We start from the raw sequence: 16,795 nt of genomic DNA, 5'->3' as shown, positions 1-16,795 counted from the left end.
TGCTTGTAAAACCACACTCATGAACAAAACACATATGGTCTCAACGTTTCTATAATTCAGTCATAAAAGGAAAAAACAAAGCTATAAAGATAGATAGATGATTGATCTGTGCATACATGTGTACAGATGTACATGTTATCACATTCACCCCCTTAGTTGACACAGTTAGAGGTATTACATGAAATTACAGCAGCTATAAACTAGCAAAGCTAAGCAGACATCAGTGCAGCATGTCTACCTGTACAGCCGTGAAGACGAGAGCCCTGTAGTTTGTTTATTTGCTTACCTGGCTGCTGTCTAAGTGCCACAAATCTGTGTTAGCCATCCTTCATGAAAAGACGTGCTTGTAAAAATAACTTAGAGTACTAGGTGAAACTCAGAGCAATCAACATATACTGACCTAAATAGGCATATCACAGAGTAGATTTTTTTGATCATGCTTATAAATTATTAATAACAATCATATCTATAGTTACTCTTAAAAACGTATTAGAGCAGTCTCTATTATTGTTTTTTCCCAGAGTGCCTCATCGGTTGCAGAAGAATCTGACAAAGTATATTTTATGCTGAAATAATAAATAGAAGATGTGATAGAGGAACAGTTTAGTTAAAGAGTTTCAGTGGCAAAACTGTGAAGAACACGTGAGTGAGGATGAAAGGAAAGGAAATTCATGCTGTCATGGCATTGCTAGAATATGTCTTCAGCGCCAAGAACATTGTCTAACACAGGACAAGTGCTCAGTAAATATATTTTTGACTGGGAACATTGAAGGAAGGAGAGAAGGAAATGAATTTGAATTAAAAACAGAATAATGATTTTCTAGATTGGTAACCTGGCACAGTTACCAAATATAACGGCGTTGGAACATAAACCTTCTGTAGACATATCATCCTGCCAACAGAAGAACCTCTAATGATTCGTAACTTGCTGATAAATAGTAAAATCCATTAGAAAAATGGGGACACATGAGAGAATTATGTATATACTCTCTACCAATACTTTTAAACTTTTTTGGATCAGAAACTGTTTTGAGAAAAATTTTATTAAAACAGTGGCTCTCGTCCCCTCCACAAAAAAATATATGTATATACCCCATAAAATTTTACATACCATTTCAGGAGCTTCGTGGGCCCATAAAACTCCTCCGTGGATTAGTTATCATTAAATACCACACATCTCTCTTTAATAATGGGAATGCTAGATATGTCATGTAGAAAAGCAGATTTCAAAAATTTCAGGAAAAAGTATAATTTCTGGTCACATGACCAGAAATTCAACAAAGAAATAACTTGCAGTATTTATGAGAGGTTTTAAAACCATAATTGTGAAAATACAACAGAAAAATAATGGCATCAAAAAAGAAACCATTATGAGAGACAGACATAACCAAATAATGAGAGAAGGAGCAGGAGCACATAAGTGCAAAGGAACAATGCAAACAATGAGATTGATGTCAGAAAAAACAAAATCTAGAGTAAGCTAAAGTATAGCTCCTCCAACTAGTATAGCTCCTCTATCACGTGCCACAGTGGTGAAGGGCACATCCATTTGCCAGAGGAAAGGCAGGCTCCCCGTCTTCATCCAGGAGCCTACAGTGGGTGCAGAATGTTGCTTTACTTATACTACAAAGTAGTCTGTTAGCCCCAATAATCAAGCTGTTATGAACTTCCTCTAGGCCCATCTGTCCTAGCCTTTGTCCTCTCTCTCTCCTACCCTCTGTCTTCCACACCCTCCAGGAACATGGCTGCTCTTAGATTATACAAGGTCAGGGCCACAGAGATGCTTATACTGGCCTCTCCTGGAATTTTCTTGGATCAGTATAATCTCTACATTTCTAGGGACCTCATTAGTTAGGGTTTTCAGACTCATCAGGATGAAGCATCTATAAAACAAACCAGTATTTTTCTTACTAGCATTGACTGACTTTCTCTCAGGAAGTAATTATACTAAAAGAGAAAGGAAGAGAAAGAGGAAGAAAGGCGGAGGGAGGGAGGGAGGTAAGGAAGAAAAGCCTCCCTTTCTACTAGGGTTCGAGAAGGGAAAGAAAAAAGGAAAGAATGGCTGAAAAGACTAGAAAAACCACTTCCACACTAGTGGATTTGAAAGGAGGGCAACGAGGAAAATACAGCTGTCACAGCTTATAAGTTCAGAGTTCAGTTTGGGTAAATGGTACCCACAGGATTGGCTTGTTGCTTGAGGACTAACAATAATCTTAGATGATCCAAAGAAAGCACAACTTTTACTGCCTATTGTTAATTCATTTACACTCAGTCCCACTATCTTTAAACTAAAAACACTAAAACAATCATGGTTCAGAAGGAACAGAAGGTTTTTAGAGAGTTTGTGATTGTTCAAATATTGAAAACCTCCAATATGATCAAAGACTGACTCTCAGCAACCTAAGATAATTCACACATAGGTAATGGGAAAAATACCAGAAGAGCAAATATCCAAATATTCTCAAATCCTATTCCCCCTAAAAAGAAGGAGAGGATGGATTTTGGATTTTAGAAACTATAGATGAATAGTTTTCTTTGTTATTTGTTCTTAAGTTTAATTTTGTATTATGAACCAAGAAGTATACTATTTACTTGTTTAACTTATATCAGGACATTTTTCAATCTAAAAAGGTAAAGGAGAAACAATTTAAAATAGAACAAAATACAGAAAAGAGATTTGAAATAAAGAGGATTGGTAGATTTTAACATTAGTGATTGGTAGATTTTAACATTAGTAATTTTTTTTCTTTTAAAGTAGACATGACAGAATCCAATTTTGCCAAATCACAATTTAAACTATTGTTTGCGATACTAGAGGAACGAATGACTTCCAATGAGATTTATCGTTTACTCTGTCATTTATTCATGGAACTTGGTTAATAGCTGTTAGGTATTTATATGTCTCGCCAGCACAGGGAATAAGTTGGCAGTCAAAACTGGACAACAGCTCTCCTGTGCATTCTCCTTCCCCCCCAAAAAAAACAGAGAAGTGAAGCATTCCTTATCATTTTTCTCTCCCAATATGTCTTTGACCTCAGTTGTCTCAGAGGCAGTGTGCGCTATCATAGGTGTCCATAAATATTACTGGTTGGCTGAGTATTTTCTGATAACCCAAGTTAAGATTGGGATTAACTCAGAGTAAGGATCCAAGGTTATTTTTGACACAGAGTTGTCCGGGGAATCAGAGATAGTGAAGGAAAAGTTTATTTATTATCATTAAAAGAAAATGAATATCACAGAAGCATAGGGTGCTGAATTTGGAAATAAAAAATTAATTTGTATAACTTCATTATATGTGTGAGTATTGGAAAATTTACATATATATTGAAGTCTCGATATGGGTGAGGACATTTTTTAAGTTGAACATTATTTTGAGATAATGGTAGATTCACATGCAGTTTAAGAAATAAGACAGATCCCATGTGCCTTTTATCCAGCTTCCACCCATGGTAACATTTACAAAACCATAGTACAGTGTTATAACAGGATATTGATAGTGTAGAGATGCGAAGCACTTTCATTATCACAAGTGTCCCTCGTGCTGCTCTTGTGTAACGACACCTGCCTCCCTCTGACTTCACCTTTTCCTCCACCCCTGGCAAACACTAATCTGTTCTTCATTTCTATACTTTTGTCATTTCAAGAGTGTTACGTAAGTGGAATCACATGTAACCTGTGTGGATTGGTTTTCTTCACTCAGCATAATTCTGCAGAGACCCATCTAAGTGGTTGAGTATTTCATTGTTCACTCCATTTTCTTGTTGAACAGTATTCCAAAAGGTGTGAATATACCTTTATTTGACCATTTACCTACTAACTGTGGGACAGCTGGGTTGTTTCCAGTTTGGGGGTATAACAAATAAAGCTGCTATAAACATTTCTGTACATGTTTTTGTGTGAGCAGAGGTTTCGTTTTTCTAGGATAAAATTCCATGAGTACAATTACTGGGTCAAATAGTTACATATGTAGGTTTTTAAGAAACTACCAAATTGTTTTCCAGAGTGACTGTACTATTTTATATTCCACCAGCACTGAAGGACTTATCCAGTTTCTCCACATCCTTGACAGCATTTCATTTGATGTTGTCACTATCTTTTATTTGAGCAATTCTGATAGAAGCATAGTGATATCTCATTGTGATTTAAATTTGCCTATCCCTAATGGCTAATAATGTTGAACATCTTTTCTTGTGTGTATTTGACATCTTTATATCTTCTTTAGTGAAACATATCTTCATGTCTTTTGCCCATCTTCTAATTTTACAGTTTGCTTTTTAATTGTTGGGTTTGAGAATTCTTCATATATGCTAGGTATCTGGTGTGCAGATATTTTCACCCATTCTTTTCATCTTGTTGACATGTTTTTGTTTTTGTTTTTTAAAGCAAGTATTTTTTAATTTCTCTGAAGTTCACTTATCAATTTTTATTTCAATGGTTTGTGCTTATGGCGTCAAGTCTAAGAACTCTTTACCTACCCCTATCCCAAAGATTCTCTTTTTTTTTCTAAAATTTATATAGTTTTAGAATTCTGTTTTTTATTTGAGTCAACTTTTGTATAAGGTGTGAGATTTAAGTCAAGGTTTACTTTATTGCCTATAGATGTTCAGTTGTTCCAGCACAATTCATTAAAAAGCTATCCCTTCTTCCATTGCATTGGTTTTCCACCTTTGTCAAAATCAGTTAAGCATATTTGGGCCCGTTTCTCTTGGTTCTCTATTCTCTTTCATTAATCTATGAATCTATCTTTTGGCCTTATCACACATTCTTGCTTGTCGTGACCATATGATAAGTTTTACAATCAGGTAGACTGATTCTTCCTGCTTTTTTCCTTCCATTTTATAAATTTGATAATAATTTTGTTTGTATTTACTTAAACTCTAGCTGGAATTTTGATAGGAATTATATTAAACCTGTATTTATTTGGGGAGAATTGATATCTTTATTATATTATGTCTTTTAATCCATGAATATGGTATGCCTCCCCATTTTATTTAGATATTATTTAATTTCATTAGTACTGTGTAATTTTCATTACACAAGTTTTGTATATGTCTTCTTAGATTTATACCTAAATATTTCTGTTTTTTCAGTGCTTTTAAATTAGATTTTTTCATTTCAGTTTCCAGCTAGCACATAGAAACACAATTGATATTTGTATGTTTGGATAGATTTTTGTGATTTTCTACATAGACAATGATGTCATCTGCAAACAGGGACAGTTTTATTTCTCCATTTTCTATCTGTATTCCTTTTATTTCACTTTTTTGCCTCATTGCATTGGCTTAGAAATTCTAATACTCTGTTGAAAAAGAGTGATAAGAGCAAACATGTTTGCCGTGTTCCCAGTTTTAGAGGAAAGTATCCAAATTTTCACCTTTACGTATAATTTTAGCTCTGGGCTTTGTAGATGCTTTTATTTGGTTGAGGAAGTCACTCTTTATTCTTTTTTTTTTTCCCTGAAGATTTTTTTCATCATGAATGGCTTTTGAAATTTGTCAAATCTTTATTGATTAATATGATCTTATGGTTTTTCTTCTCTAGTTGTTAATATGGTAGATTGTATTATTAATTTTCAAATATCGAACCAGACATCCATCCCTAGAAAAAACTCCACTTGGTCATCATGTATAATTTTTATTATATATTCTTATATTTTATTTGCAAATATTTTGTTAAGAATTTTTGTGTCTGTATTTATAAGGAATATTAGTCTGTAGTTTTTTTTCTCTGTACTGTCTTTAATGTTTTTATTGGTATGATCCTAGCTATAAAATTAATTAGGAAATTAATGCTTCCTCCTCTTCTGTTTTCTAGAACTCTCGTATAATTGGGGTTAATTCTTCTTTAAATGTTTGATGGACTTTTCCAGTGAAACCATCTGGACCTGGAGATTCTTTTTTGGGAGTTTTAAATAATATTTTAAATTTTCTTAATAGTTATAGAGCTGTTCATATTATCCGTTTCATATTGAGTGACTTGTGGTAGTTTATACTTCGTGAAGAATTAGTCCATTTTGTCTAAGCTGTCAAATTTATATTTTCTCATGATGCTTTTGATGTCTTCAGGGTCTATAGTGATCTCCCTGTTTCACTCCTAACATTGGTCATCTATGTCTTCTCTTTTTCCTTTGTCAGATTTATTGACCTTTCCAAAGAAACAGCTCTTTTTTTTATTGATTTTCTCTATTTTTTTCTGTTTAATTTCATTGATTTCTACTTTTATCTTTATTATTTTCTTATTCTTGCTATGCTCTTCTTTCTTTATATTCTTAAAGTGGGATTTAGATTATTGATTTGAGACATTTCATCTTTTCTAATATATGCATTTAGTACTATAAATATCTTAGTACAGTTTTAGCTGTGTGCCACAGATTCTAATATTTTTATTGTATTTCTCCTTCAGTTCAGTATTTTGTTTGTTTTCCTTTGAGAATTATTTTATGACTTATGGCTAATTTAGAAATGTGTTGCTTTAATATCCAAGCATTTGGAGATTTTCCTGTTGTCTTTCTATTACTGATTTCTATTTTTATTCCATTTTTATAGGAGAGTGCACTGTATGATATCGCTTCTTTTAAATTTTTTAGATTTGTATTGTGGCCCAGGATACGATCTGTCTTGGTATATGTTCCATAGGCACTTGAAAACACTGTGTATTCTGCTATTGTTGACTATAGTGTTCTACAAATGTTGATGCTGTGTCCTTCTATATCCTTGCTTATTTTCTTTTTATGTATCCTATCAGGGGTTGAAAAGAGATTTTACACACACACTCACTCACACTATAGTTGTGTATTTGTCTGTTTCTTCTTTCAGTTCTTTCAGATTTTGCTTGACGTAATTTACAGCTCTCTTGTTCAGTGTATACACATTTGAGATTGATATCTTCTTGATAGATTGACCCTTCTGTTATTAGATAAGGTCTGTCTTTGTCGCTAGTAATTTTATTTTCTCCAATGTATATGTTCATCTGAGATTAATATAGCAACTCCTGCTTTCCTTTGATTAATTTTCGAATTATTTTATCGTTTTACTTTCAACATGCCTATATTATATTTGACATGTATTTCTTATAGAAAGCATTCTGAGGCATTATTTTTCTTTTCTGTTTGATCTCACTTTTTGTTTCATTTTGTTTTTTCTTTGCTTCCTATGGGTTAGTTGGACATTTTTTAGAATTCCATTTTGATTTAGCCATCATGATTTTTTTGTCCATTTTGTTTTGTTTTAGCATCATAATGTGTTTATTTGAGTATTCTATAAAGAAAGCAGGAGTTAAAGTGATATTTTTGTAAAACTTCGTTGGTATTTACATTGAAGTACTTATTGTTTTAATTATAATTAAGTCATTTTTCTAGTTCGAAAAAATAAATTGGACACATTTTTCTACCTACAATGGCTATATACTACTGATACACAATTAAATGGAGACACATAACTTAGTACAATTCTTGGGACAGTTACAAAAAGAAGAAACTGTATTACAGGCTTCACCACAAATGGTAATTGCAATTTTCTGTGTTAGAGGAAATCAGGAGGCTATTTGTTGCTTAAAACAAATTTTAAAAATAATAAAGTGGAGCCACAGGGCCTTTGCAAACACTGTCCTCTCTACTGGGAATGCCCCAGTCAGTTTTTCTTCATGCTTTAGATTGTAGCTCAAGTGTTTACAGTCCATTGGCTATTTCATAACTCTTAAAATTTTAATCAATATTTGATTGTCCAATTAGTCTATTAATGTTATTTATGTCTAACGTCCCCATTAGAATAGAAATTTCATGAGAACTGGTAGAGTGTCTACTATACTGCCCATTTCTATTCCTAATGTATACAAAGCTAATGTTCAATAAATAATCATAGACAAAGTGAAAAAAATAAAAAGTAATAAAGTAGATAATATCAACAGAAATTTTTAGCAAATTCATTATTTTAGTAAGTTGCTTTTCAAGAGTCAAAAAATAATCAGTAAAATTATTCATCTTAAATCAGAATTAAATGTTAAACAAAGTTTTTAAATGATTTGATTTATTTCTTTAATATATAATTGACATATATTAGCTTCAGATGTGCAGTAGAACAATTCGGTATTTCTATATATTGCAAAATGATCACCACGATAAGTCTAGTTAACATCCATCCCCACATAGTTACAAAAAAATTATTTTCTCGTAATGAGAACTTTTGAGATTTCCTCTCTTAGCAACTTTCAAATATATAATACAGTCTAACTAACCATATTCACCATGCTATATATTACATCCCTGTGATTTATTTATTTTATAACTGGAAGTTGTACTTTTTGACCCCCTTCACCCATTTTGCCCACCTTACACCCCCACGCTGTTCTCTGTATCTATGAATTCTGTTTTTTCTTTTTTTGTTTTTTTTGTTTGTTTGTTTTAGGTTGAGGGGGTGGATTTTGTTTTGTATTAGATTTCACATGTAATGAAATCATACAGTATTTATCTTTCTCTGTCTGACTTATTAGCTTAGCATAATGCCCTCAAGTTCCATCTGTGTTGTCATAAATGGCAAAATTCCCTTCCTTTTTGTGGTTGAATGATATTTCATTTATGTGTGTGTGTGTGTGCAGATAAATAGATGATAGGTGGTAGATAGATGATAGATAGATAGCTAGATACTATATATACATATATGTACGTGTGTGTGTGTGTGTGTGTGTGTGTGTGTGTGTGTGTAATATATAAAATCTTCTTTATCAGTTTATCCATTGATGAGCACTTGGGTTGCTTTCAAGGCTTGCTTCTTGTAAATCATGCTGCTGAACATAGGGGTGCATATATTTTTTTGAGTTAGTGTTTTGTTTTGTTTTGTTTTGTTTTGTTTTCAGATAAATACCCAGAAGTGGAATAGCTGGATTATATGGTAGCTCTATTTTTAATTTTTTGAGGAACCTCCATACTATTTTCTATAGATGGTTTACCAATTTACATTCCCACCAGCAGTGCACAAGTGTTCCTTTTTCTCCACATCCTCACCAACACTTATTATTTGTCTTTTTGATAATAACTATTATAATTGGTGTGAGGTGATATCTCGTGATTTTGACTTGAATTTCTCTGATATTAATAATATTGAGCACCTTTCATGTACTTTTTGGCCATCTGTATGTTCTATTCAGATACTCTGTTCATTTTTTTGTTTTGCTATGGAATTGTTTGTTTTGCTATTGAGTTGTATGAGTTTTTTAAATACATTTTGGATGTTAGCTTCTTATCAGATATATAATTTGTAAATATTCTCTTCCATTTAGTTGGTTGCCTGTTCATTTTGTTGATGGCTTCCTTTGCTGTGCAGAATCTTTTTAGTTTGATGTAGTCCCACTTGTTTATTTTTGCTTTTGTTGCCTATGTTTTTGGTGTCAAATCCAAAATATGATTATAAGACCAACATTAAGGAGCTTATTACCGCTTACATTTTCTTGTAGGAGTTTTATTGTTTCAGGTCTTATGTTTAAGTCTTTGATCCATTGTTAGTTTGTTTTTGTATATGGTAAAAGATGGTGGTCCAGTTTTATTCTTGTGAAATGGCTGTCCAGTTTTTCCAACACCATTATAAACAGTTAATTAAATTAACACTTAATTCTGATTTAATGTCCTTTCTTCACTGTATATTCTTGACTCCTTTGTCATAACTTAATTGACGATATATGTGTGGGTTTATTTCTTGGCTCTTTTTCTGTACTATTGACCTTTGTGTCTGCTTTTATGCCAATACTATACTGTTTTGATTTCTATAGCTTTGTGATATAGTTTAGAATTAGAAAATATGATGCTTTCAGCTTTGTTCTTTCTCAGTGGCTTTGGATATTTAAGTCTTTTGTGGTTCCATCATATGTTAGAATTATTTGTTCTATTTCTGCAAAAATGCCACTGGAATTGTGATAGAGATTGCATTGAATCTGTAGATTGTTTGGGGTAGTGTGGACATTTTAATAATATCAATTATTTCAATTCATGAGCATGGAATATTTTTCCATTAATTTTTATATTCAGTTTCTTTCATTATTGTCTTATAGTTTTCATTGTATAGGTCGTTCACCTCCTTGATTAAATTTATTCTTAGGTATATTAAGAATATACCTTAGAACCCCTCTATCTGAAAGTAGGGTATTTCTATGAAGCCTTTTCTAAGCCAAAATGGTGTAAAGCAAAGAGTATCTCTCGCTTTCCAAAAGATAGACTTCCGTCACTTGTTTTACAAAGGACATACATTAGTACGTATTTTTACTAACTGAAAGGAATCCAAAGAAGATTTTTGCTTTTATGAAAAAATCTCTTATCTTACTAGAAACTGGAGTTACCAGTCTTTTTGATGCAGTTGTAAATGGGACTGTTTTCTTAGTTTCTCTTTCTGATAGTTTGTTAGCTATGTTTTAGTATACCTCTTTGTATAGCTTTTTTAATGGTTGCTCTAATTATTACATTGTATTTACATACTTCATTATATTCACTCTAGAGACGGTCTCATTTTATCAGCCCAAGAAAAGTATAGAAAATTTACCTTTCTTTACATCCCTTTAGCCTCCCCCATTTATATTTGTCTTAAATATTTCCTCTATGCACACATGGAATCGTATCAGACGCTGTTATACTTTCTGCTTCAACAGTAGAATAAAGAAAACTCAAAAGGAAAAGGAAAGCTAACTACATTTACTCGTGTTCTGCTTACTATGTCCTTTCTTCCTTCCTGATGTTCCAATGCTCCTTCTTTTATGGCTTCTTTTAAGTTTATAGGACCGCTTTGAGCCATTCTTGATACTAGCTCTGATGAACATATATTTTCTTTTCCCTTATCTGAGAGGTTCTTCATTTCTCCTTCATTTCTGAAGGATATTTCCACTGGTCGTAGGGTTCTGGGTTGGCAGTTCTTTGCTTTCAGCACATGACACATATTTTGCTGCTTCCTCTGGCCACCATGGCTTTGAATGTGAACTGCCATTTTCATTGTTTTACCTCTGTTAGTGAGATGTTTTTACTCTGGCTGCTTTTTAAAGTTTTTCTTTGTCCTTAGTTTTCAGAAGTTTAATTATGACGTGTCTTGGCATGCATTTCTTTGTGTTTATGTTTGGAGTTCAGTCAGCTACTTAAATCCGTACATTTTGGGGGTTTAATTATGACGTGTCTTGGCATGCATTTCTTTGAGTTTATGTTCGGAGTTCAGTCAGCTACTTAAATCTGTACATTTTTGGGTTTTGTTTTTTTGGGTTTTTTTTTGTTTGTTTTTTGTTTTTTTTGACAAATTTGGGAAGTATTCAGCCATTTCTTCAGGTACTATTTCAGCCCTGCTCTCCTTCCCATCTCCTTCCAAACCTTCAGTGACCTAAATGTTAGATATTATAATTTGTTTATAGCTGTGAAGCTCTGTTTAATTTTTTTTAGTCTATTTTTCTCTATTGTTCAGATTTTGTCATTTTCTATTGTTCTATCTCCCAGTTAACTCACTCTTTTTCCGTAGCCACCATTTTGCTGTTGAGCCCATCCACTGAGCTTTCTATTTTGGTTATCGTCTGTGTCAGTTGTAACATTTCCATTTGGCACATCTTTGTATCTTCTGTTTTGGTTTGGGGGTTTTGTTTTGGTTGTTTTATGGCTAAGACTTTTTGTTTATTGCAGAGGATTTCTACTCCGTTTGTTTCAAGCATGTTCATAACGTTCATTGAAGCATTTCTTATCATGGCAGCTTGACATCCTTGTGGAACAGTCAGGCGTTCCTGCCATCTTAGCATTGGCATCTGTTGGTGATCTTTTTATATTCTATTTGGGGTCTTCCAGATTCTTGGTGTTAGCAATTTGAGATTGAAACCTGGACGTTTTTGTTGTTGTTGTCATTTTCTGAGATTTTTTGTATTTCATTTAAGCCTGAAGTCTTAGTTGGCTCTCTCTGGCACTGCTGCATCAGAAGTGGGGAGTCCTCCCTCTTCATCGCCAGGTAGAAGTAGAAAGCCAGGCTTCCCGGTTCCCCTCCATTGACACCCAGGGGTGGGTGGCCCCTCATTACTGATTGGCAGGGCGGGAGTTTCAGCTCCTCATTGTCTGCTGGCAGGGGTGGCCGCTCATTGCTGTCGATCAATAGTAGAAGTCGACTCTCTCTGTCTCCCTGACAACAAGCTGGGTGGGGAGAGGGAAGGGTGCCTGGTTGCCGATCCGTGGGGGTGGAAGTCCGGGATCTCCACGTGGTCTCCGCTGGCTTTTTGAGGGTGGGCACCTTGCTACCAGCCATCAGAAGTGAGAGCCCTGGCTCCCTATTTGGTCTTCTCGGCTGTCAGGTGACCTTATTTACACCTTCATGAGGCTCTGCATCTTGGCCCCTCCCTCATCCTTTGTTGGTGTGGGTAGGTCGGGTCACGGTTTCTCGTGGTGTTTGGCAAGAGTACAGAAGATGTTGACTAAAAGTTTCCTGCCTTCTTAGGTTGCCCCTTTCCTGGTCCTTAGGTTAGAGAAAGAGGCTTTTGTCGGGGGCTTCTTTTTTTTCCCTTGGTCTGCACCCACTGGCCAATGTGGTCGCTGGTCTCTTTGCTTCCAAGCCTAGGATGTATGTGAACAAGAGGTAACACAGGGGACTCACCACTGCGTTGCCCCATAGGTCCCAAGGTCCTGAGCCAGTCTGCCTTCCAGTCTCCGCCTTCCAGCCTTGTCATCTTTGTTTTATGTATAATGCTGAATTTTTTCAGTTGTATTTAATGTGAGGTATAGAGAAAAATGTCTATGGTGAGAAATTTTAGAAACCTTTAGATCTCTGGCCTCTCTTGGTGAATTCAGTTACTTAATTTTAACATACACTTAAAGAAAAATCTTTACAGCACGATTTTAGCATGGTCTTCCTTAAACCACTAGGATTAGTCTATATTTGTAGAAATAGAAATCATCCTATTTTAAATTAACAACAGAGTTACACTACATATAACAATTGTTCATCAGGTACTCATTATTTTGACAAAAATTGAGTTATTATGATTATTATGTTTAGAAAAACAACTATAGTAAAGTATACTTCAGATGCTTATAATCTTAATGTTCTTTATATATGCCTTACATTATGTTCCTTTACAATTTATCAAAAACAAAATTATATGGCCATAAACCCTGAAATGTTTTCAAAAGTAAATCACTGGTCTCCATGACTATACATATCTGTAGATTATCAAAGTGAAAAAGGTGTTTTAATTAAGTCATTGAATATTTATTAAAAACATAATTTGTGCCAGACATTGCACCAGAGATATAATGATGAGCAAAACATATACATTACTTCCTGACTCAAACATAATGTTTTCCTGCGATAAAATATCAAAATAAAAAATGAAATCAAATCTTCTATGAAAACATTTTATATGTTTTTAAAATAGTGGAAAATTAGAATATTATCTTTTGAGTGTATTACTCTAACTACTATGTAGAGAAAACAGACTTCTCAAGCCGTGGCATTTATCACTAATGTTTATTGAAATTAAATTGAAAAAAAATGATATCATGAAATGTTCCATTGATATGCAGTGAACATACTTCAGTAGTTTCTGCCATATCTCATGGATTTTTAATATTGGTTTAGCGTGTAACACGGTTTAGACAATGTTACCCAATGATGGCCATGATTGTTAATGGTTTATATTAGCTGAAAGCTATAAAATCATCCAAGGACTCTGTTATCATTAGAATAATAATTTACCAAGACAATTACCACATACTGGAATTTTTTGCAGCTCTAATTCAGTATTATTAATAATGGATAAAATTGCACTTTTCTCAGGTTGCTGTGGGCAGCAGGGAATTATTTCGATGAATATTTCAGCACATTATTTTAATCATTGTTCCACCAAATCCAAGTGGGCAATATTTTATAGTTCTTAATTCAGTCTACTAAGAAACCACGGTCATTAAATTGCAAACTATTTGTAGTGAGTTCTACCCTGTGATTTACAAGCCTTGTTAAAAACAGTGTAAAACAATGTAAACTGTGCCATTAATACTTGTAATTTGATGCTGCATTTGTTACTGAACTCCCCATGATTAATGTTTTTTTTAGTAGAAGGAAGAACATTATAAAGAAAGAACTGAGCATTAGCATGCCTAAAATCGGAGAATGTTACTGTTTCCAGTTTTGTTCATTTGTAAACATGTTTACAAACACAATTGTAAAATATAAATATCTCATAAAGTATCTTAATTTTCCAATGAGATCAAAGACATATTTAATTTTATTTTAAAAATGTATTTCCACTTATACATTGTTAGTAGTAGTGATCACCGTTTCTTTATTTTCTTACTCTTAGCCAATTGCATGACTTCTGGCGTTTGGATTACTGGGAAGACGATCTTCGTCGAAGGAGACGATTTGTTCGTAATGCATTTGGCTCCACTCATGCTGAAGCATTGCTCAAAGCTGCAATAGAGTATGGTTAGTACCAATGCCTCTTACGCAAAAATACTTTTGGATGTAAGGTAACTAACTCTTCATTGTTCGATAATGTATTTTTTTCACTAGCCTTTAAAATTCTCCATATCCTAAGTCAAAAATATTATGTTCTGCTTTATCCTTCAGCATCATTTAGGTTACACTTAAATCAACCCAATATTTCCCCCACTTGATGTATTTTAGATCTTTCAGCTTTTTTTAAGAGATCAAAAGACTCTATCTACATAGTTGGTTATTACCCAACATCCTTCTCATACAGCCTAAAACAGGAGTAAAATCAGTTTCTTTTTCAGTGTCTTTTGAAGTTTGGTGACCAAGACCCAAGGTAAAAAAATATATACTGTTGGTAATCATGTACTCAGACTCATCTATTTTTATCTATAATTTCTGTGTGTACACACATGTATATGCTGTGTGTATATATACATGTACATACTTGTGTATTTAACTGAAACAAATATCTTATTAATAATCTCATTACCTGACATTCTCTATTTCAATACTATTCTCTTCTATTATCCTCTATTATGTCTAAAAAAAAAGATGCTCATTTAAGCCCCGATCCTGCAGTGAGTTGTAAATAAAGTCTGAAAAAAACCACCCCACATTAAAGGTATTCTCAACTACCACACCACAGTAGAACGTACCCTAAATTGTCCTTTATAAAATGTATAAAAAATTGTAAATATCAAAGTTTTTTTGTAATTTGATAAAAATGCTGCCACTTTAGATTGCTATCCACCGGGGAGTATGCATAGAAGTATTTTGTCTATTCATCCATTTTTAAATGCTCTAATAAGTTAGATCATATCAGAATTTGATAAACCATATACATGTGGAAAAGAACCATTAATGGATACTCTCCATATGTTTTCGTTATTAACTACTTTTGTTCTTACAATTCCTTGTATTTTTATGTTAATTTTCATTCCTTTGAGAGTCATCGGTGAACCGTCTGTTTTAAAATTTACCCTCATTTATAATACCATTCATGTTCTTGATGGAGTGAACAGAGAAAATATTTAATTCTAATAAAAAGAAAATGTGCAAAGCTTTTAGAATTTGTTACGCAAATAGTATGTGAATTGATATAACTTAGTAAGGCTCAAAATATAATTAAATAAATAACTATGCGTAGTGTCAGGTGGGTACTAGACTTATCGGGGGATCATTTCATAAATTACATAAATGTATAAATGTATAAACGCCATACACCTGAAACTAATGTAAAATAATATTGAATAATAACATTGACTATCAACTGTAATTGAAAAGTAAAAAGAAATTTTAAAAAGTAAATACATGTGGATTGCGTATAAAGCTATTATATCTAAGACAGTAACTTTATATAGTAAAAGAAAGTACAGGAAGTAATATGCTAGAAAAAAATTATAATTTACCTGTACTATAGAGAATTTGTTAAATGAACTCAAAAGATCACCTAAAGATTTTAGCACCTCAGGATTTAGCATGAACTTAAAATGAAGTATTATCTTTATGCTCTATAGAGATTCTTAGAATTATCTATTTAAAGTGGCATACTTTACTATATGAACTTAAAATCATTAAAATTTTATTTCGTATACCCAACTATTTAGAATTTTTCTCCAGTTTATGTTGAATTCATCTCATTTGAAGTTAGAAATTACATGTAGAGACAATTCGTGACAAAAGTTATGCTAGGGTGTGATTTTACTGATACCAAGTTGCCAAAGCTTTAATTAGAAAGGGTCCACATTATACTATTCCATTCAGCATTCTACAAGTTGCTTTCAAAAAGGGGTCTGTTAGAAAAATATTTAATTTGATTCTCTATAAAACTGGATATTTTACTTTGTGTGTTTAATTTGCAAAATATCTCTATCCATAAACCAGCATCAAAGCCTATCAGAAACAAATTTTAAAAACTTTTTAATACTGATAATTATATTTTAGCATTATAGTAACTGTTGTTAATGAACCTAAACTAAAATATAATACTCTATTTTTGAAAAGATAAAAGATGTAGGTGATACTTAAACATCCTCTGTGTATAGCCGAAGTGTATTTTAAAATGCGTAGCGGTTTATAAATTTTAAATACTGGATCATCAGCATATCAGAACCTATTATCTCTCTTGAGCGTTGGGTTCCTTGAGGGATATGTTCTTATTTTATTCATAACAAAGACCACATGCATGCCAAAAAATATTCGGGAAATCTACTTAGCCCAGAGTTGTTCTGTGGTCATTCTCATGCTGTGGAAGACGATGGAGAACAAAACCAGTTATACCTCCAAAAACAAGTCCAGAGGACACCTCTTCAACCTTTATCATAGTTCACATCTTCGGACTTTTGAAAATGAGTAGAAAGTAGGGAATA

General features: G+C 33.2%; 1 protein-coding gene across 8 annotated transcripts in view; it reads left to right on the top strand.

Annotated features, from left to right (window-relative positions):
- Positions 1–16,795, top strand: part of NBEA (neurobeachin) — a 557,443-nt gene that overhangs the window by 332,303 nt on the left and 208,345 nt on the right. For all 8 annotated transcript variants that reach the window (XM_025049493.1, XM_025049492.1, XM_025049491.1 and 5 more), the window contains one exon: positions 14,293–14,417. In XM_025049493.1, coding sequence (XP_024905261.1) covers positions 14,293–14,417 — 125 coding nt within the window. The remainder of the gene's footprint in view (positions 1–14,292; positions 14,418–16,795) is intronic.

The sequence above is a fragment of the Pteropus alecto genome, unplaced genomic scaffold, assembly GCF_000325575.1.
Source record: "Pteropus alecto unplaced genomic scaffold, ASM32557v1 scaffold16, whole genome shotgun sequence".
In the NCBI taxonomy this organism is placed as follows: domain Eukaryota; kingdom Metazoa; phylum Chordata; class Mammalia; order Chiroptera; family Pteropodidae; genus Pteropus; species Pteropus alecto.
The sequence above is the reverse complement of the archived record's forward strand: the minus strand, read 5'-3'. Positions and strand labels throughout refer to the sequence as shown.